Source organism: Orbicella franksi, chromosome 13, assembly GCF_964199315.1.
Source record: "Orbicella franksi chromosome 13, jaOrbFran1.1, whole genome shotgun sequence".
NCBI classification, from domain to species: Eukaryota; Metazoa; Cnidaria; class Anthozoa; order Scleractinia; family Merulinidae; genus Orbicella; species Orbicella franksi.
In genome coordinates, this window is record NC_138157.1 from 11147870 (window position 1) to 11168709 (window position 20840).

General features: G+C 39.4%; 3 protein-coding genes across 3 annotated transcripts in view; all 3 read right to left on the reverse strand.

The window, feature by feature from the left end:
• Positions 1-20840, reverse strand: part of LOC145466643 (uncharacterized) — a 246132-nt gene that overhangs the window by 21089 nt on the left and 204203 nt on the right. The gene's annotated exons all lie outside the window — the stretch shown is intronic.
• Positions 994-6007, reverse strand: LOC145465231 (transmembrane protein 145-like). Its single transcript, XM_081449003.1, has 7 exons — positions 5612-6007; positions 5393-5467; positions 4623-4694; positions 3527-3656; positions 3134-3222; positions 2293-2326; positions 994-2186 (listed from the first exon to the last, which is right to left on the reverse strand). The coding sequence occupies exons 1-7, from the start codon at positions 5711-5713 to the stop codon at positions 2086-2088; spliced, it is 603 nt and encodes a 200-aa protein (XP_081305129.1). The 5' UTR covers positions 5714-6007; the 3' UTR covers positions 994-2085.
• Positions 6016-20735, reverse strand: LOC145465230 (VPS9 domain-containing protein 1-like). The gene is made up of 16 exons (XM_081449002.1): positions 20549-20735; positions 19526-19598; positions 18775-18867; positions 17797-18061; positions 16892-17012; positions 15654-15716; positions 15165-15217; positions 14099-14186; positions 13646-13731; positions 12302-13548; positions 11591-11720; positions 11223-11331; positions 10007-10112; positions 9305-9389; positions 8853-8957; positions 6016-8126 (listed from the first exon to the last, which is right to left on the reverse strand). Exons 1-16 carry the CDS (start codon positions 20633-20635, stop codon positions 8045-8047), a joined length of 2793 nt encoding a protein of 930 aa, XP_081305128.1. The 5' UTR covers positions 20636-20735; the 3' UTR covers positions 6016-8044.

Consider the following 20840-nt stretch of genomic DNA (forward strand, 5'->3'; position numbering starts at 1 on the left):
GGCACTAAGACCCTGGCGTTGTAAAGAGCAAATGGATAACACAGTTTCAATTTACTCAATCTTGTTCCCGGAGGCGGCGAGCCTCTAGGTCACTGCAAATCGAGATCAGAGGATGAGCCAGCATTAGTTACAGCTGGTACGCTCTGTGCGCATGTTCATATATCTTATTAGATGTTTTGGTGTGTAGTATCGCTGTATATTTTTACGAGTTGTGCCGTATTTTGACGAGCCCGTCGGGCGAGTCAAAATACAAACAACGATTAAAAATATAAAACGATACTACACACCAAATCACCTTATAAGAGATTTATTATCCGACTGCTGTAGTCAATATTTATCAATGAAAAGAGGGAGAGTGTGACAGTTTTGCGTGCGCGCGCCGACCTGGACGGCAAACAGGTTTTCTACTGTACAAATAACTGTACAATATCGCTGTATATTTGTGCTGTTATTTGGATGGTATTCGCTGCAGTTGGATAATAAAGAGACCGTATTCTCGGTATTGGACTGGAACTAGCTTGCAAGTGAGGCTAATGCGGGAGTCTTTTCAAATGCAAATCACTTTGATCTCTTTTTAATGATATTCCCCCGCTTGAGCCTCCATTGCAAGCTAGTTCCAATCCAATACTGAGAATACGAATATGGCCTATTTACTATCTGCAGTCATGGACAAAAGTCTTGGGACAAATTTTGCACTTGTGGCGCTTTTTCACACGCGCCAAACAAACAGTCAGGTGCGAATGCAACTACACTTGCCCAGCCCTCCCCACCCCACCCTTAATGTTGGAAACGTGTGTACCCGCATTTCCTTCTGAGTTTAAGAAGTGTATTGGGTGGGGAGGGGGTAAGCAACGTGTTTTTAAGAGGATAGCAGTGCTTTTTTGAAAATCAGTTGTAAAACACAGATAATTCGTTGCATTACATCAGTGTCCTGGGACTTTTAATTTCTCCACCATTGAAACTTGAAATTTCTCAAGCATGTCCCAACCTGAAGTCTATTCTCCTCACTTTAGAAAGAACAGAAAAGTATCACAAGTTGTTTTGTGTAACGACTATGTAACTTATTACTGGCAGAAAAAGACTCAGATCAAATTGTTTCCAAATTTCGCATTAAGAAGAATATAATCATCGCTTCACCTCTCCTTACTATTGTCGAGCTTCAGCAAACCGCGACGAAAACGACAACGAAAACGTCACCAAATTAAACAAAAGACTTAATGAGCAGTACAATGGGGATGGACAAGCATTATAAATCGTGGTATCTTTCTTAAGGTTGGTTTTCACTAGCGACGGAGTCGGGGTCGGAGTCGGAGTCGTAGTCAGAGACATATAAGTGTTTACGTGTCAGACGTTTTAAGTGTCAGGTAAGCGGAGTCATAAGCTCGACGGAATCGGAGTCGGAAAAATCAGAACGTTTCCATTTCTTCCGATTCCATTTACGACTCCGTCGCTTATGATCTAGTGAAAACAGATTATCGGAGTCGGAAGCAGAAGCGGAAGAACCAACCAATCACAAGGCCCGGAATCGAGCATTGTGATTGGTTTATTTTTCCGCTTTTGCTTCCGACTCCGACAATCTAGTTTTCACTAGATCGTAAGCGACGGAGTCATAAGCGGAATGGGTGTTTTTCTTCCGACTCCGTTGGTTTGATTTTCACCAGATCGTATCGCTTTATGCTTCTGATTATGACTCCGACTACGACTCCGTCGCTAGTGAAAACCAGCCTTTAGCCGCCCTCTGTAAAACAATGACGTGAAATGGCCAAGTTCTGTGTATTTTGCAGAAAGTGAGCCACGACGGCTCATTTTTCGCATTTTCTTTTGGAGATGATCGCTGGCGTTACATATTTAGTTTGAGCATTCGGCGAGCTGAACAGATCTGATCAAGATAACGTTTATTTTCGCTTCACAACAATCATAAGAAATTATATGCTCTTCTAGGACTATTAAAATATCCACAATTTTAATGTCTATGTTTACGAAGTATGAACAATATTCCATCGCGATTTTCAAAAACAGGGAAGCACAAAACTTTTTGGCGTGCATTTTATGTGCAACATTACGAACTTTTTGGTGGCCCTCAGCTTATACATCTAACGAAAACCACTTGATCATCATAGAACTCAACACCAGTCCTAACGGGACTCTGCGGTCAAGTTTTTCGGGCGCCATGTTTGGTGTTGCTTCTACAAAAGAAATTGGAACGAAAACACTCAAAACCACGTACAATCAGCAAGTGAATTAGGATCGAATATGAATTCATGCCAAGAAAGATATTTAGCTCATACTTACCACTTATGTTGAGAAAATAATCCAGCTGTAATCCCTAAGATAAAAAACCAACATCAGTGGTGTGCTCAAAGCTTGGAAGAGGCGGAGAGGGGAGGGCAAGGGCTCTGTGGGGATGATCTTTTTCTTCAAAAAGGTGCGGCCGGAGTAAAAAGTAGCTGCTCGAGTAATAATCATGATGACCGTAATACTTCATTAATTACTTAAAAAAACCCATAGCTCTTAGAAAGTAGTTTTTATTGTTTCTAATGATGTTACATCTGAGGACAAGATTTATACTAAAAACGCAAATCAATTGCACCAGAATCCACTTCACTGTATTTAAGAACTTCCGCTGTCAAAATTGAGTAAGGTTCCATTTCCGTAAGCTATGGTGTAAGACCAGTTTGGTTAATTTCATCAGAAGAAACCTCCAAGACCCATAGCTCTTTCAGACCATTCTTTTGCAACCAGCCGGACACTCGGTGCGCGTCTAACCTCTACAACAACCGGCGAAATTGATAGTTTCCGCTAAATTAAAGAAGTATATTGATAGGCTTCAATTCAATATCATGAATAAACGTGATACAACTTATTTTGTTGTATTATAATTGCATTCCACCCTCTCGTTTTATTTTCTTTATTTTATAATTGATTTTTTTTATTTTTTACTTTCCCAACTTCCACAATGGTCAGGACAGTTTGTAATCGTTTTCGTGGTGGTAAAATAAATTGTTTTTTGAGAGGACTAGAGTTAAACCAGATTCTTGGTGATGAGATCGATTCAGAAGGAATGCTGACCAACATATGCAAGTAGGTACGCAAAGAACAATTATTGTTAAGTTTAAGATGAGTAAGTTCTTACCTGGAATGAAGAATTGCAGTTACTGACTGCTAAAAACCAACATTTCTGTGTGTACAGGTCTTTTGTCTGCACTTGATACATCTGTAAGCCTGGGGATAACATTGCCTATGTTGTTAGTTACAGTAAGAACATTCGAACCGTGAATGCTTAACATTTCTTGTACCCTTTTTTACTGACCATAAGATGAGAGCTCTTCGTATCAACAAGAGTATTTAGCATTTTACACTGTTAAAACACTAATCTTGCTCATTATGTGGAAAACCTTCATTCTATAGTGATCAAAAAAGTGTACAGAAAAATGTCAAGTGTTCATGGGAGTAAGGCCTATATGGAGGATTAACTCTCTCACTCTTCATCCTCTTTTATGCTAGTAACTGGAAAGCTTCACGTTACCTTGACATGAAATATCCATTGAACCATTTACAGATGAGACAAGTCGGCAGCCAGCGCGGGAATCAGTTGTCGTCAGGTTAAGAACTTGACTTCCATCGCGGTCCAGGACACTCGTCTTCTCAACACAGTCCTGTAACACAACTAACAACCTTCAACCGGTGATTTGCTTCATATGTAACTGCTTCTTTAATGTTGCATTTTTTTTTTTGACAGGAGACCTTTCAAATCAATCAGTACACTTTTTAATCAGTCAATCAATCAATCAATCAATCAATCGATTGATCAGTACGCGAACCAGTCTTTCTTGAGATCCATGGCTAGCCTACTTACTCACATTTAATAACTCAGCCGACATTTTCACCCCTTCCCCCTCCCCTGACCCCAACTCTGCTCTACTGGCATCGCCAGTAGTAGCGAAGAGTCTGGGAACGAGATACCCGACGTTGCACCTGCGCACAAACAATTTACATGCTCATCAAAAATATCAGAAATGTCAGTAAGAGTTTCAGTTGTTTAGACTTACAGATAAGTAACGCTGACTTACTCAAATTTTATATCATGCGAGCCGTACAATCATTATTAATACTGACAATAATAATTTCGAAATTGTGCAAAAATAAACATTGATCAAAATGTGTGGGGAAGCAAACTTAAGAGTGCAGATAGTTAAACTATGGAGAAAACACAGATTCCATTTGCCTAAACTTAGTAAGGAAGATTCGCGCCATAATTTAGTGCAGGTTACAAAAGCCAACATCTCGTAAGGAAATAGTTATTTGATAACACTAGAAGACTGGCAAGAATATGTAAAAGCTAGGGTAGCTAGCCTCTTCAAATCGTTTCATCTTAATGAGCGAATCGAACAAAATCTGTTATCCTATCTTGCTGTTATCTAACAAACAGATAAATGCTTACATTTGGCGAAAACAGAAATCCAAATTAATTAGACTCAAATCTTCAGTGCGGCTGTTATTCGCCCACGCCAAGAGAAGATATATTGTTAACGCATTATATCATCTGTCATAATAAGTATTTCATGCGGTCCGAATTTTATAGAAAATAATTGAGTGGAGTATTATTTTAGTGAGAAACAAACCAGTTCTGGATGAGGCCATATATTCCACCATTGGTCTTCAAAATAACTGAACAGACTGTAACAACAAAATTCCTAAAAGGAAAACGAAAGATTAATACATTAAATAAAAACTACGTCAATGCTTCGGTCGTTGAATAATTAAATTAGGTTGATATCTGGTTGATATCTAGGTATGAATACCATGAATATGTAAAACATCCAGCATACGGTGATCAACAAATGCCCTCTCTTAGCTTCATTTTCTTTTCCTGCGGTGGCATAATAAAAACGATAAACCACAACGTAAATATTGGACATTGGTGTACTGTTTCGTTAGAATGTGGACAAATTAGAGCTTGAAATCAACTCCAGAGAAATTTTATAACAAGGAAAATATTTCCTATAAGATAAAGTGAAAAACATTATCTCGAAAAATTATGTCAGTCGGTTTAAATAGTTCAGATTGCGTTATATTTGTCCTAAACAAATTGCTTAAAGCCAAGCATGATTTCCAGTTGAGACTAATTTAGCTCGTACTAGCGCATGTCTATTTTACATGTAAAATAAGTTCGGAATTGATGTATGATATTTGGGTCATTTAATGTGCAGTTTTAAAATTTTAATCGAAGGTTTTTACTAAGCGGTGTTACTGCCGATGTTGCGAGCTCATAACGTGAGCGGCCGAACAAAGAGAAGGTCTGTTTACGTGCAAACAAAAACAACGACTTTTACCACTCGGAGAAAGAGTTGTAAACGAAGTTTCTAAATACAAAGACTACCGCCATGAATACCTGCGGATATGAGATATTATACTGAACAACAGGTCCGGTGGAGTTTCCACAGAAGCTTGCGAGGAAAGCAAAGTTCTTCAAAAAAGAACAAATATGAGATGAGCTACTTTGATTTAAAATATGCGACGCAGTGAGTTAGGAATACAAGGAACAGAAAACAGACCCCTGCGCGTACAACAGAAGTTAAGATGTAAATAACAGAAAGCATCAAGTACTTACATAGCCATAGATTTTCAAATGTCCCTGACGCACAAAACCGGGAGATGTTGTTATTTGTGCAATAAAAAACAAGAAACCAGCAATGTAAGAGAAGAAAATCATTCTTTTAAGTGCTCAAGACATCGCGATAAGAAACAGCTTACGCTCGTATTTTCAATGACACACTTGAGCGCCGCAGAATTTAATTTGTGACGGGTACTGGATCAGTAAAGTAAATCAAAATATGCAAATTTCCCTAACAATATTTTGTGTTAAGTAACTCTCTAGTGCTGTTGGATGAGTGCATATTTGTTTGGCGAGTAGCGAATTAAGCATGTTTTTCAAAACAAAAAATTATTTCTCCCAACGATAAGGGTGGCAGAGGAGAGAGACCCTGGGAACGAGGTTGAAAAGCGTGAACACTGGTTCCCACCACCTTAAGAATCTCACATGCCGCCTTCTCCTTATAGGGGCCGTTTTTTCAGTTCTTCGCCCTTAACGCTAAATATATTGTGGTTTTCAATCAGATAATCCAATGGACCGATCAAAACTCGATGTAAATACATGCAGCTGACGCCAAGCAAAGCGCGGGAAAGCACGCGCGAACGAGGCACGATTGGTTTTGGATGAAGTTGCGCCAGTTTTGTAATAATAATAAGCCAATCGCGTAGCGTAGTGATGAGAAACCAATTACTTTTCGACACTCAAGTGCAAATCGCTCTGAGGGTGACTTATACCTCTTTACCAATTATTGGGCATTTGTTTAATCCCATGAGAGCCACTATAGAGCTGAAAAGAGCTGGAAACTGTTGTGAGCCACCTTAGGCACACGAGAGCTTTCGAGTGACTTTTAAACACTAAATGTCCTTAAACAGCCAGAGTGATTTATGTTCATACAAATACATGGGGTGTCTGCCCTATGATATACATGTAAACATAATATATACTTATATACTTAATACATACTTATAGCTATATCGCGCGAATCAATTCAACCCATTATCCAATGTTTGACGTTTTCATATAGACAATCTCGCTGCAGCCACTTCGCGGTACATTTTTACTGCCTTTTATTTTCCGTTTTATGTATTATCAATATTCCCTATCAGAATACATCCAAATATATGTTCCTGTGGATATTAAGATAAGCTGGTTTCGCAAAATACTAATTTAATAATAATACCTTTACTCACCATTTTCGGTAAGATACTATCACAAGCATACACTTTACAGTAACATGTATTTTAATTTATGTTTTAATTCGGACGCCTTCGAGTCTATTTCATAACTCAACAACATTTGTTTTAATTGGCGCAATATTCATGTAACGACGAATAAAGACCGTGTCTGCATGCTTTGCATGACGCAATAACACCTGTCTTTTCAATTGAGTTCTGGCGTATATTTGTATCGATAACCGAAAATAAAGTGTCATAAAATAAAGCAACTATACGATGACTACTGTATGCCATACTTCAGTGTTTACAAATTCTACCGTCTCTGGACTTTAAATGTAAGATTTTCCCTTCCTGTCTATGTGAATTGCATCTACTGCCCTGCTACGTTCGTGTCAAGTCTGATGAATACCGTGATGATTCTATTTAGTTCCTTCCTTCCAATAAGCACCTTCTTTATAATAAGCACTCCTCGCCGAGTGCCGTCTTTTTCAATAAGCGCCTCTTTCCGATAAGCGCCCCGATAGCGAAAGTGAAATTAAAGAAAATGACTTAGAATAGAGTAATTAGATGATGAACTATGAAGTCTGCTTCCTCATCTAAACGTAATATTGAACACTATGACTATTAGGACCCCTCTTGTTACAGTTCTTGAGTTTAAGGATCTGTTGTATTTCATTTTATTGTGTCACATTCAGATGTATATGTTCGAAAGGGACACAAGCGCCCCTCCCTAATAAGCGCCTTCTCTCCATAACGGCCCTCCCTTGAACCCCGGCGCTATATCAAATCATTACGGTACGTCACTACTCATTTTCTTCCGTACTTCTGAGAAAGGACACCACATCCACGTTGTGGTTCACCATTACCCTTTATACAATTTGGTATCTTCTTTCGTTTCCTACACATTATAATATCTTACCATACACCAGCACAAAGGAGACTACCAAGTTGTACCACGGGTAAAATTGAACCACAAGATCCACTATCTCACACTATGTCCATGTATCAGTTGATTTTTGAGTCGTCACGCAAATCTTCAGAGAAATATTGCGTTACGAGCCAAATGCCAACAAGCAGGGTCACGTAAACAACTACTGAGGAGCAATTCAACACAGGCCTAACACATTCTACGAATCCAGTCAAAATGGCCTCCAAGAGAAGAAAGCCTAATTCATTCACACGTTTGGCCTCAGATGGGATTCCAAAGCTAGTGTACAGGTTAATCCAACACATTCCAGTTTCATCTTGTGCCTTGATGTTTCTTCAGAGAGCAGGGTCACGTGGGCTTCAGGGTGGCCAAATAAGCCAGGGCTGTTAGAAGAGTCGTGAGACAGTAACCTTCTTCTCCCATGAGGTACCTTCAAAAAAAAAAAAAGGACCAGAAAGAAGTTATCCATTTCACACCACATTGCTCGATTAATATCGGAGGAAAGCGATCGCAGTAGATGTAAGGAATCGTTTTCCGTTTCATCTTCACGTCTCCTTTTATCTCACTGCCTGCTCTACGTTGCTAACATTATATTCTAAAAGTGGAAACACCTAAATCCAGCAAAGAATTGTCAAGAATTATCACACAGATTGGACACAATTCGTTCCTTTTTTTAACAGAAAAAATATTTTAATTTACGGGGAAATATGACACTTTGTTTTAAAAACAAAATAGGAAAACAACACCTTCCTTCAAGCGATTGAGCCCCGTCTACAATATGCAGGAGGGATTTGAAGACGGAGGTTTCACTCTGAAAATGTATCAAATGTTTTCCGCCCACACTACGCTGGAGGAATTTAAAAACAACAAAGCAACAATCAGCGTTCATTTTGGATTTGTGGTTGAGTTAAACTCGGGCAGGGAAATCACGTGATTATCGTGACGTCATCGTTTACGAAAATCTCCGTTTTCAAAATTTTTTCTGTCCACACCAAAACGCAAAGCCGGCGTTTTTAAATTCCTCCGGTTTGAAGAGCGTTTTCCAAAAGCCACATTTTCGTGACGGCGTAATGTGGATGGAGCCTAAGAAGTTCGTAAGTGCATAAACAAGTACCCTCTACCCATCAATGAAAGAAATTTAATATTGAGAACTCACCCCTCGGGAATGAATTCCTCCATGGCGTCACACTCAGAAACTAACTGCGCCATTCCACTCCGAATAATAACAAAACTCAGGATAGGCAACAAGTCGTCGCAGCCACTGATACCATTAAAATAAAATTAAAACAAAAATAAATCATATTTCTGTAAACTATAATACCTGTTCACGTGAGAGCACGCTATTTCGCGACACGGGCTGTGCCGTTTAAACGGTTGCGGGGGAACAAGCAGGAAACATGATTTAGTGGCGCACGGCAGATCTTGGAATATCGATATCAACCCCCTAAAATTTGGTTATCGTTGGTATTTGGTCTAAATCTTTAAGAGTCCTTGTTCCTTATTCGTTTGGTACTGCCCCTCTGGTATCTACCGTTTTGAGGTATTTTTTTTCAATCGAAGTGTAAGTTTGTACATCACGAAAATTCGTCCGATAAAATGATGACTTACATGGCAGTCTCTGAGCTGTGGCGTGGCTTTCCTTTAGTCTCCCAGTAATCTTCAACACACTGGCAGATACAACGTGACGTTCGCACTGTGAAAAGAACACCCAAAACTATTTGTTTGAATACCTCTAGCCAAGCGACTGGAAAGACAACATCAATAAAAAGACCTTGAAATAGTAACTGTCCTTGCGTTTCTCCTGGAAGTATTTTAATTCAATCAGACTTTTGTCCAAATTACCGTACCCAATTCGCAATTTTATTAGCCAATCACAATCTGTTTCTACTGTCCCAATATCCGGCGATATCAAGTCAGTGATCTGATATGGCTACCATATAACGGTAGGTAAATACCTAATCGTACCTTTTTGGCACACTTCGCCGGCATATCAGACTCGTTTGGTCTCGCCATGGGTATTTTACATGAACAATTGCTCGACCAAACTCGCCTAATACGCCGCCGAAGTGAACGAAAAAGATTCGACAAGGTGTAACGTCTGTCATTTTTGCTGAGTTTGGAAACCTGTACTTTCACATCCACAAAAACAACATCTCAAACAATGAGAGGCCTGATAAAAACATTCAGAGCGTCCGACGGGTGTGCGGAAAGTTATGGGTTTGATTCCCGTCGCAGGGACTCAGAATTTTCTCCTTGTTGCATGCCGGTGCTAAACTGAAGACGACTCCTTACTGAAGTTAAGAACAATACCTAAGCATTCTAATTTTTCCAAAGGACAAAAGAGCGTGACGACTTTGTGAAGTTCTTCAACTGCCATCTGATACGGATACTTGTTACCTGTTGCGTCAAGAATGGTCTGAAGAAAAACAAGACATACATGGGCAATAGTCTCTTACGAAACAAGACACGCTGCGTCTCCATGTAAAACTTATTAGAAAACAGTCCTAAGAAAATACGCGCGCAGATTGGTTAAAAAGTCGTGTTTCTATTAAACAATTAGATTATGAGCTCGAGATTTCTATCGCGCGATAGGAATCGAGAGCGAATAATCTAATTGTTTTAGTATAAATCTACTAGTCGCTAAAAATTTTATCGAAATCCTCTTCACAGACACTAAGAAAACGCCAAGAAGCGGCCGTCATTTTGTTAAAAAGGGTACACTGCTACGCTACTCACGATCTATCACAGAATAGATAGTGAGTAGCGTAGCCAATCAGAGAACGGCATTCGTGATTGAACGCTAGTAGATTTATACTAAAACTCGATAGAAACACGGTACATGTTTTCTATTTCTTAAATACAAAACATCTTACTGTAAAAATCGACTTCTAAATATTCCTGAATTAGGAACCACGCAGTAACTTTTATTCAGCGGCTACTTAACACAGCGACCTTTCCTAACATCGCTAAACGTCGCTAATATAAATAGCGTAGTCCCTTATATGGTAATCCTTTACCAGTCCTCTGATCAGATATTGTGTTCAACTTCCCCACGCAGTCGCTCCCTCAAACGGCAAACCGCGTTTTTGCGTAAAATTATTACTTTCTTGGCATGTTTTACTCTGATACTGTAGTCTACTATGCGATCGTTATAATTCAGAAGCCACTAAGCAGGGTGAGAAAGAAAGCACTTTCCCTTCTTAACCTGCAAATGCCGCTACTATCACTGAATAAAAGAATGCTACAGGAGTATGCGAATCATACTTGCTATATTTTCCTCCGCCGTAACATCGACAGTTATCATCCTCGGTAGTTATTTTAAACATCATGCAACTAAATTATTGTTCTCAACCATAGTTTTGCTTATTTTTCGCGGCGGTCATATAAGTGTTCCCAATTGATAGAAAATTTTTGCATATTCCTAAAGGATGGAAAATTCATTGTTTGGGAACAACAATATGGCCACCGTGACGTCATATGAAAACGCTGCATAGAAAAAAGGGACCTCTCGCTCGTAAGCGCGCACCTTTTCATCGAGGCAGAGTCTTTGAGGTACACCCAGCTCAGCAGGGTCTTTATTGATGTTATCTGACATCACGTCAGCCAAACGAAGTTCTTTCTCGAAATTCACTTGCCTGTTCACAAACAATCAGAAAGAACAAAAACTGTTTGGATCAGCTTTTAATGACCGCGGTAAAATAGAAAACAAAGTTTTAAACTCAGTAACAGCTAGCCTGTTCCAGGCTCTCGTTTGCGGGCGACCAACCGAGAACGGGGGCGAGCGAGGAAAATGAAAACGAGGAGAATCTAAACAATTCTCACCCTAGACTCCCTTCGTTCTCCCCTCGCTCGTCTCCAACTAACCGAGGGAGCCTGTGTACCAGTTCGTCTCACCTGAGCACAGCTAACAGCATGGGCCACAGAGGTTTAAAGAAAGGGAACTCCATGCAGGAATAACACAAATCTCGACCGGCTGGTGTATCCAGTGGTTCATAAGCAAGAATTAATAGCTTCTGAAGATTTTCTGGAAAAAACAAAACAAAACAAAACAAAAAAAAAGCACTGGTTGGCAATTTTTCCCAACAGCTAGACACTGACAAGCTATAATGCAAGCGTACGGTAACAGAGTTTGGAAAAGAACCTGTCGCATACGGCATGAAAAACTATCAGGCAAGTTCTAAGTTCTGTTCTAGGAATGAATAGACCTGGAAAGTATGGAGAACTAGGACCATGCCAAAGAGTTTTTGCCCAGTTTTCTTTGGACACGAGTCATATTAATGCACAATCATGTATTTTGGCCGGCTAATGAATGGGGTGAAGCAATTATCTGTGACGCTATTTAGCAACATGGAACAGGCTGATACGTTAGGCAATATCCACCACACGTGCTAACACGCAGACTTAATCAATGTTCTGTGATTGTTATGTGAGAACGGGAAACTGTTTCTATGGGGATTTGTCAAAAAACGGCAAATGGTACCGTAAACTCACACGAGTCAGTCCTTCCTATGTTACCCTGATGAAGGCCTAATGAGACTCTAATGATTACGAAGAGCTCGATTCGTGATCAAAATCTCGTCAAATAACTTTACCAAATTTACATACCAAGAAAAAACCGCACATCCACCAAGACGTCCTTTAACTGTTTTCTTACTTCATCAGTGGGTGGTACCGTTATGCCGTCATCCTGTTCTTTTCTGTTGTTGCCATCCTCACCTGCAAACAAAGGTAACTTGGGTATCTGTTCATTTCCTTGATCACCACAGTTCGCCCGATCAGTTGTCTGTTCCGCTGGCGTGTCACGTGTTTCTAAGTCTTTTCTTTCTTGGACTTCTTCTTCGTCGTCGTCGTTGGTATTACCACTGGCTCTCTGTTCGTCAGGACATTGTTCTTCCAGGCTTGAATCACCCTCATTCGTTTTCAATGTCTTTCCATCATATCTTGGATTTATCAACTCTTCTTTCTCATTAACATGTTGCGAATCAACGCCTATCTTGCTCGACTGATCCGTTTCACTGGGTTCGTGTGTGTCATGAGGAGAATGAGAGTCTTCGCCTTGTGGCGAATCTACTGGACTGAATATTGCCACATCATTCGCATCAGTCGATTCTTCCACAACTTCAGTTCTGTTCTCTTTGACGCTCGAATCACTCTCTTCTTTACCTTCAGAAAGTGATTTTTCATTCGTTATTTCTCGACAGTCTTCTGTATTACCAGCCTCACTGTCAGAGGCGTTTTTGTCAGCAACGTCGCTTTCCCAACCAAACATATCATCCTCGAGTTCTTGGAAATAATTCTCCAAATTCTCAGATTCATTCGCCAAGGCCACAGCAGAAGGCTCTTGTCCATGGCTTGAATCATCAACCTGTGTTGTCTCAGCTTTAGGAGTTTCTGGCTGAGCCTCTTCTTGTAGAAGATTCTTAAGTTTCTCCAAATCTGTTACAGAACTGGCACATTCACTATCGATGGTCGACCCTTTATCTATGTCGCCGGTGTTCCCATATACCACTTCATGTTGTTCAACATCATGATGTCCCTTTTTCTCAGCACTGTCTTCCTGGTCTTCGTTTGCTTTATTTCCACTTTCCTTGTTATCAGAATCAGATGGCAAACGTTGCAAATTTGTGTCCTGCCCGTGTTTTTCTTCATCCTCCCCGTCGGCATCGCTTTCCTTGTTAACGGCTTCTTCATCAGAATGCGATTCATTGAAGATCACGTCAGCTTGAGGGCTCGTAGCTTTTCTGCCGCTCCGTACATCCGGGAATCCTACATCCTTTACAAGAGGCGCCAGCTTCCGATACACGTAATATTGATACTGAAGAAGGACCTGGGTCAGAGGGTGGTCTGCCGAACTGCGAGACGAAAACCAAAGAAACAGTGAGTCATTAACTACAGAAAATCTGAAAGTAACCTAACATTACAGTTACTCTCTCCAATACAAAGACTTACCTGAATATCTTGGTTATTATTTCTTTGACCAACTTGGATTCCAAAGGCATAAGTTTTAGCTTTTCACGTAAAAGTTTCGGCCACACCTTTTAAATCACAGAAGTAATGATTAATAACTTACTGGTTCACTCTGCGTAAACGTCCGCACTGCAGCGCTACAAATCTTGTAGTAACTGATTACGTTCGACGGTAGGAGAACTAAACGCAACTTAAACTTGACGCAAGATCCCTTATTTGCACGAGCGCACAAGCAGGAATAAAATCGATTTTGTGGACGGACAGAAGGCCAAGGTACACATTTTCTAGTAAATGATATATTAAACGAAAACGCACTGAAAAGTGATGCGGTTAAATATAGTTTCTAAAATGATTAACAAATCGAAATGCACGGCACATCACGCTGAATCCTTGTACAAATCTTTATCATGCGCAGTCGGTAGCTAAAGAACTTACTGCCTCTTGTTCAAACTCCAGAATCTTGGTGTAAAGAACACGCTGGTTTTGCTCTTCCTTTGTCGAAAAAGCAGCAGGGCCAAACCGTCTTGAACACAGAAATAAATAGATAGTTAAATTAATGGTCATGTCCTAGATGCTGCATCCTGAAAATAATTTTGTTTATCGGAAAAAAAGACCCCCCAGCCCCAAATTTAAACATCTGGGACAATATCTCGTTCGTACTTTTTAAAGGCTGGTTCAGTTTTATATGATCGCTTCCATCGCCGCTTTTTCCTGTTGTTATCTCTACAGGAAAAGTTGAGCGATCCTTACGACTACCATAAAATCGCTTCAATTATTGAGATAAAACGGAATACTTAGTCTGCTGTATCTCAGCGAGCGTTGTCGCAACGATCTCTACGATTACTGGAGAGTGGATTCCATGACCACTACCATCGCTAAACTTTCCTTTTGCAGCGATTGTAGCGATGATATGGAAACCAGCCTTACGGGAAGCAAAGACTTACTGAAAGAAGCTCAGTCATGGTATTTTGAGTTATTTTGAATTAACTTTAACTTGAAGAAACCTGAAAATAATAGTTTACTAAGATGGAAAAACACCAAAGAGATAACAATAAACCATAAAGGAACAAGGATAGTTAAGGATGGAGAAGATCAACAGGGATTACAAACGCCGAACTTGAAAAAATTAGGCTACACATTTCAAGATGCCCAAACAATGACGTAGCTCCTTTAAAAATCACAGATGACAACTGACAAATAACAACGAAGTAGGCAATGCTAATAATCACAATTAGTATCACCCAACTAGTGGACTAATACAAATCCTGCATTTTAATTGGCTATGCTACTAGAGGACTATTAGTAATAGTCCTCGAGTAGCGAAATTGGCGCAATCTTTCGTCTTGTTCCCAAATAAATATTTCTTCAACTTTCATTTGCTAACTTTATTATTGCCTTTTCTGTCCGACTAGTTCAATGGTCAATAGCCCTTGCGGGCTACAGGTCTAATTGTTAAATAGCACCTCTCCACAAAAATTTGCTTGACGTGTTTATCACAAACCTGTTTGTCTCCTCTTGCAGTCTTTGTTGTCGCTCAAGCAGTTTCTTCTTTATCTAATTTTCAAGTTAAAGTTATGACCGCGACGAAAAAACTAAATTGAAATGACATGTAATATATACGAGGTAGAAGTGATCATAAACTGGTTATACACATAAAATGCTTTCGAGTGGCATGCCATGGAATATCCCACGAGTCAGTAATAACTTCTCAGGATAATACTAGTGACAAATGGGATATCCCATGGTGTACCATGAGAGAGCGTTGCACAACTATTTTATATCATGCCATAGAAAATACAAGTGGCCAACACAATCAATGCGATAACACGCATTGTATTATGGGAAGGCTGGATGTTATACCTTAAACAATGGCTTTCCTGTATTCTGATTGGCTATATTTTCTATGGCATGGTATAAATAAACATATCAGCACATCAGATGTATATTAAATTCACCATAACAAGATCTATTTAATGAACACAAAGGATACAGCTTGTTCTCTCACTTGAGCAATGACAAGATTTTCTGACATTCTTCTCATTAAACTCAGATTCTGCAAAACAATATTGTTACAACACAATTAATGTTGCTCCTAATATGTCAAAAGGTGATCACGTTCACTGAAAAAGTGTGCACTTTGGAACGAACATGGACGTTAAACTATGACCAGCCCCTCTTTTTCTTTAGTCCATCAGCCACCGTGAAACTGAAGCAGCACAAGAGGAAAACCCTTACAGTTATTTACTTAAAAAACATTGTCTGTGCTTGTGATCTCAGAAGTCTCACTCTACACTAAACGACAACAAATGAACAAGTGGTAAAAATAATTGTCTGTACACAGTTGTTCCCCTTCTTCCTTCGTTTTAAGCCAGCGAACAAAGCTTCAAGCGAGCTCTAGTAACAAGCACAGGGCGACCACAAAGTGCACTATTTTCCCTTGACACATTCCCCCTCATTCCCTTGCTCATGCTGTCCCACTCATTTAATTTCTTGCGGTTTTTATTTCTTTTGCCCCCCTCGAGGATTGTAAGAGAAAGCAGAAGGTCTGTAATTGTGTAAATCGGGGAAATGATGACGAAGCAAGCTCACGCAGCGAAACTGCAATGCTGACAAAAATAGCCCTTTATCAATAGAATATATCAATTTGTTTTGACATGACAAATATGTTGTGTTCTGCTCATCAGCACCACATGCAAAGCAGAAAAATAACTTACAATAATGAATAGTATACAGTTGAACATCCACTAACGGCCACCTCTCCAAACAGCACTTTTTTGTACCTGGCAGTGGACAGTCCATACATTTACTCTTATTTTAATCTCTCTACTGCAGTCACTTCTCCAAAACAGCAACAGCCACTAAAGCACACCACAACTGCTCAAACTAACCTCTTGATAATGGCCAGTTAACCAACGGCTTACAAATAACGTATACAAAATCCCACTTTATATTGTAAAACCTGCATTGCATTGTTGGTCTCTGTTTCTGTTTGGTTTCTGTTTTATTGATACATCTTGATTGTGGTATGTACAATTACAATTAACAATACAACCTTTTTAAAAATAAAAATGTCGCTCCCAAAAAAAGATATACACCTGTAGGTGCTATAGTGCACCGCTACCTCCCCATTAGGGCCATCTCTCTACAACGGCCACTTTCCTCTGACCCCAAGGTGACCGTTGTGAAGAGCATGACTGCATAAATTCTTTAAGGTATAAATTTTCGTACCCGAGACATCACATCCTGTTTTTTCCCTCCTCTATTTGAATTCTGCATTCTTGTCCTGTAAGCCTGTATTAACTGCTTGTTTTCTTTGTAAGCTTTATCCAAGGGATCATAACTGCCAGTTCTAATATTAAATAGAAAGCAAATACATCTAATTATGAAAGGTATGAGCCTGAACTTAAAAGTCAAAAATTGTAAAAAGATAACAAGTTGTAAACTAAACTTCATAAAATAATTTTCTTGTAGCTGTTATCAGGCAAATTTGTATTGTCAAAATACATGTTAGAATAAAAATAAAAATACTACATTCTTTAGGTCAAGATCAAAAGACTTCTTATTAGTCAAGTTTGAGATCCATACTTTCAAAAAAAGGGGGAAAATGATGCTCCATGCATGTATCTTGTAATTTGGACCAAGAAAGCTAGGATAAGAAAAAGGTTTATAATTTATACCTCTCTCAGAAGAAAGGAAAACATTGTAAATCAAGCATGAGGGAAGTTGGCCTTGTTTCACAATATGTAACATGTCCCATAAACAAGGTAAAGGTGAAGGGTAAAGTTTGTATACAAGCCAAGTGGTCCATCACAGCCAGCACTTAGCCCTGGTTTCAATTAAGTAGCATCAAGTGACTAGGAGTATTTCTACTTCCACCTGGATGGGATGCTAGCCCATTACAGGGTCACCCCCAGCATTAAATTTGCCAGTACCCATTTATACATGTACACCTGGGTAGAGAGAGGCACTGTGAGAGTAAAGTGTCTAGCCCAAGAACACAACTTGATGTCACCAGCCAGGGCTCGAACCCGGATCGCTCAATCCAGAGGTGAGCACACTAACCATGAGGCTACCACCCCTACCATATTCACACTTCCTCGACTAAACAAGAGATATAATAAAATTTATTAAACCTTCGATGGTGCAGCATGGGAGAACTTGGTGGTGAAGGTAGATGAAGGTGTCCATCGGTGGAGGGCAGTGCCAGGTTCGAATTTGGCGCAGTTGTGTCAGACAGCTTACGAGGTGCTCCACTCTGAGGAGACAAGTGTGACTGAGTTGACTGGCCAGCATCTGAAACAGAGCTATCAGAATATCTGCGCGGTACACCTCTTGGTGGAGGCTGAAGATGCTTTGTCAGTTGAGTGTCAGGCTTTTGACTGGTTGATGTGCCATTTGCTAAGGATCAGAAATAGATAATACATGTATGTCATTGATTAGAATTAATATACAATATTATATTGTTTATTATTGACCAAGAATTAGGTCAAGTTCACTTGACATTGGCCAAGTTTTTTTTTTAATTAAGCATGTTTATGGACAGTACTAATATCCAGCCATCTACAGCACGCAAGTTTGGTCAAAAAAGGATTTCTTCTCTTATGGCACACAGTCGGTAATCTCAAGCAAGCAAGCACTCTGCCCTCTCAGCTTGCCAATTATAGCTCTTGATTTACTGGTAGTTTATGTTACCCACTCTTACTTGTAAATGGAGGAAACACAAGCTTGCAAGGGTAAACCCAGCTAAGGACTACATCATGCACTCACAGCATGCAATTTCATATTCAATATTGTTTAGCACATATTTGGAACAAATGGGAGGGAGCTGATTGAAATGTGAAGTTATGCTAGTACTGTACATCTAGTTAACAATCTTACAAAATTTAAAAACATGACACAGAAAAAAAGTTTTAGTCTTTCTTAACCTTCCCGAATCTTACCCATTCTTCTTCTTTTACAGCTGGATGGACAATATAATTCATTTTGTTACCTCTTATCCACTAGATAGTGATTTATCTAGTGGATAGTAATTTATCCATCCTTTGAAAAGCTTGGCCCCATCTTGGATTATAACTGTCACTTTATGATTGCCCTACATGATTATATCTTACCAAAGGACGAAATTATGGTCAGAGCTCTCTCCTGACATTGCTGAAGTAGGCGGAATAACTTGGCAGTGTCACTAGTGAAAACCACTCTTATATCTACCAAGAGGTTTAGAAACAAAACATTAATATCTTCAGCACACAAATACTCCAGAAGTTAAATGAGAGTACATATATACATACACGTACATAAAATATATTTGAAATAGCACTGTTGTGCTAGTATTCCCGAAAACACTTAATCATTAAATAGAAAAACTAAGTACATTTAAATGAATTCATATAAAAACTAATTTAATAGTAGCAGTTTCCTGGGGGAAGGGGGAAGGGAACAAATGTCAAAAGGACATGGGTGCTTGTCATACTTATTAGGGGTTAAAATAGTGCATGGTTTTGTTGCCCCTTAGGGTGTTAAGCCTTGACAGCTCCACAGCAGGAGCTTTTGCAATACCTTTTAGGATACTGAGCGGAAAAAATATGACAGGAGCTAATGTGTTGTTTTAGAACTGGTAACTCTTAGGGGTAAAAAAAAAAACATTTCAAGCCACACCCACAAAACAGGTTCTTGGTACCTCTTAGGGGTTCTTTTTTAAATTTTTGACAAGCACTCTCATCCTTTTTATATAGGGATCCCCCCTCCCCCCCCCCCCAAACAGGGTATGGTTTTTTGAGAAATACCTTTGAAATTCTCACAAATTATGTCAATTTCATTTCTATGAACTGAAAAACTTGTAACTAGAGAAAACACAAGACAAACCTTTGTCCCAAGCATCATCCTTCAGAACTTGTGAGATATAAATCATACAACTCAGATATTGACAATACGCCTCCTATGATGAGCAATGTAATAAAGTAGTGTTAATAGTCCTTTCGCATCAAGCTTTGCTGCCATTACTTGAGTTACCTTGTAACCCAGGTTGCAGTGAATAAAGGTTATTTATTATATGGCTTGCATTTGTAGCGGATATAAGGCACGCTCTGATTGGCTAGTTCTAGAGCATTATACTTCCATAATGTCCACAGGCCGATTACAGGTCTGCAAATACAAAGAAAAAAAGCCATATAATAAACAAGGAATTAACGTTGAATGTTTGATCTTTACAAGAAAATCTCAAACCTCGGAGTCTTTCCAAGCTATAGTGAGATCAAACGGCAAGGTCTCGATCAGTCTGAGATTTTCTTTTAAAAACCTCAATCTTGGTTAATAAGTAGTTAATCACAGATCATCAGCAGAGATTTTTAAATGCATTGAGCATACTAGTACAAGACACTATCATCCTAGTCTTTGGCATATACTGGCATACGTAAGCTGGCATGCTGATGACCGACCTGATATGGAATTCTAAAACACTGTAAGTGTGCGAAGTACACAAAATGAACTCTGACTGTAGACTACTTAGAGTAGCTGAAAGATGCAGATATTGTCAAAATTAATGAAAAATAATAAAAAAGAGGGCAAAATTACTAAGGGAAAGAGTGAAAATGTAGAAAACACTGAAAAACACAAAGCACTGAGATAACTTTTCAGTGAAGAGGAACAGTGCGTGGAAAGCCGACCACTACACGGCGATACTGCTTTTTCCAACATAATTTCTCCATGCACGCTTACGTGCCTTAAATATCCATATAGTGTCATTACTGATGCACGAGAAGGTTGTATGCGTCTTAAAAACAATGGCTTTAGTACAGTAAACAGTGAGTCAGCGAAACGATATAGCCATTTTCTCTTGGAAAATCAAATAGATCAGCTGAAAAGAAATTCACAAGGGGAAAGCCAAACCTTCGTTCTGTTTTCTGAATCAAGCCTGATGGCATCCCCGACGGATCGAAGCGCCAGTGGCATGCAATCAGCGATTCCTTCTGTCATTTTTCGTGCAAAATCCTCAATAAACCCATTAAACCACACAACACCTCTCCATGTCAGCCATTTTGTAAAGCCCGCAAACTCTTCTGGGATTTGTTGCTAATTTTTTCTATTCACTTTTTTGATTGGTCAATATTGTGAAACCAATCAGAGGATGTTTGTCATAAGGTACGGCAGTTCCCGGATGAAGCTTCACGCGGGTAAAATC

Coding starts and splice junctions, on each gene's coding strand:
- LOC145465230 (XM_081449002.1), bottom strand. CDS start 20,635: ATGACAGAAGGAATCGCTGATTGCATGCCACTGGCGCTTCGATCCGTC. Junction 18,868..19,525: donor GGATGATGCTTGGGACAAAG/GTTTGTCTTGTG, acceptor ACCTCTTGGTAG/ATATAAGAGTGGTTTTCACT. Junction 9,390..10,006: donor GGAAAAATTAGAATGCTTAG/GTATTGTTCTTA, acceptor TTCTTTTCACAG/TGCGAACGTCACGTTGTATC.
- LOC145465231 (XM_081449003.1), bottom strand. CDS start 5,713: ATGATTTTCTTCTCTTACATTGCTGGTTTCTTGTTTTTTATTGCACAA. Junction 3,657..4,622: donor TATGGCCTCATCCAGAACTG/GTTTGTTTCTCA, acceptor GTTGTGTTACAG/GACTGTGTTGAGAAGACGAG. Junction 3,223..3,526: donor AATGGATATTTCATGTCAAG/GTAACGTGAAGC, acceptor TGTTATCCCCAG/GCTTACAGATGTATCAAGTG.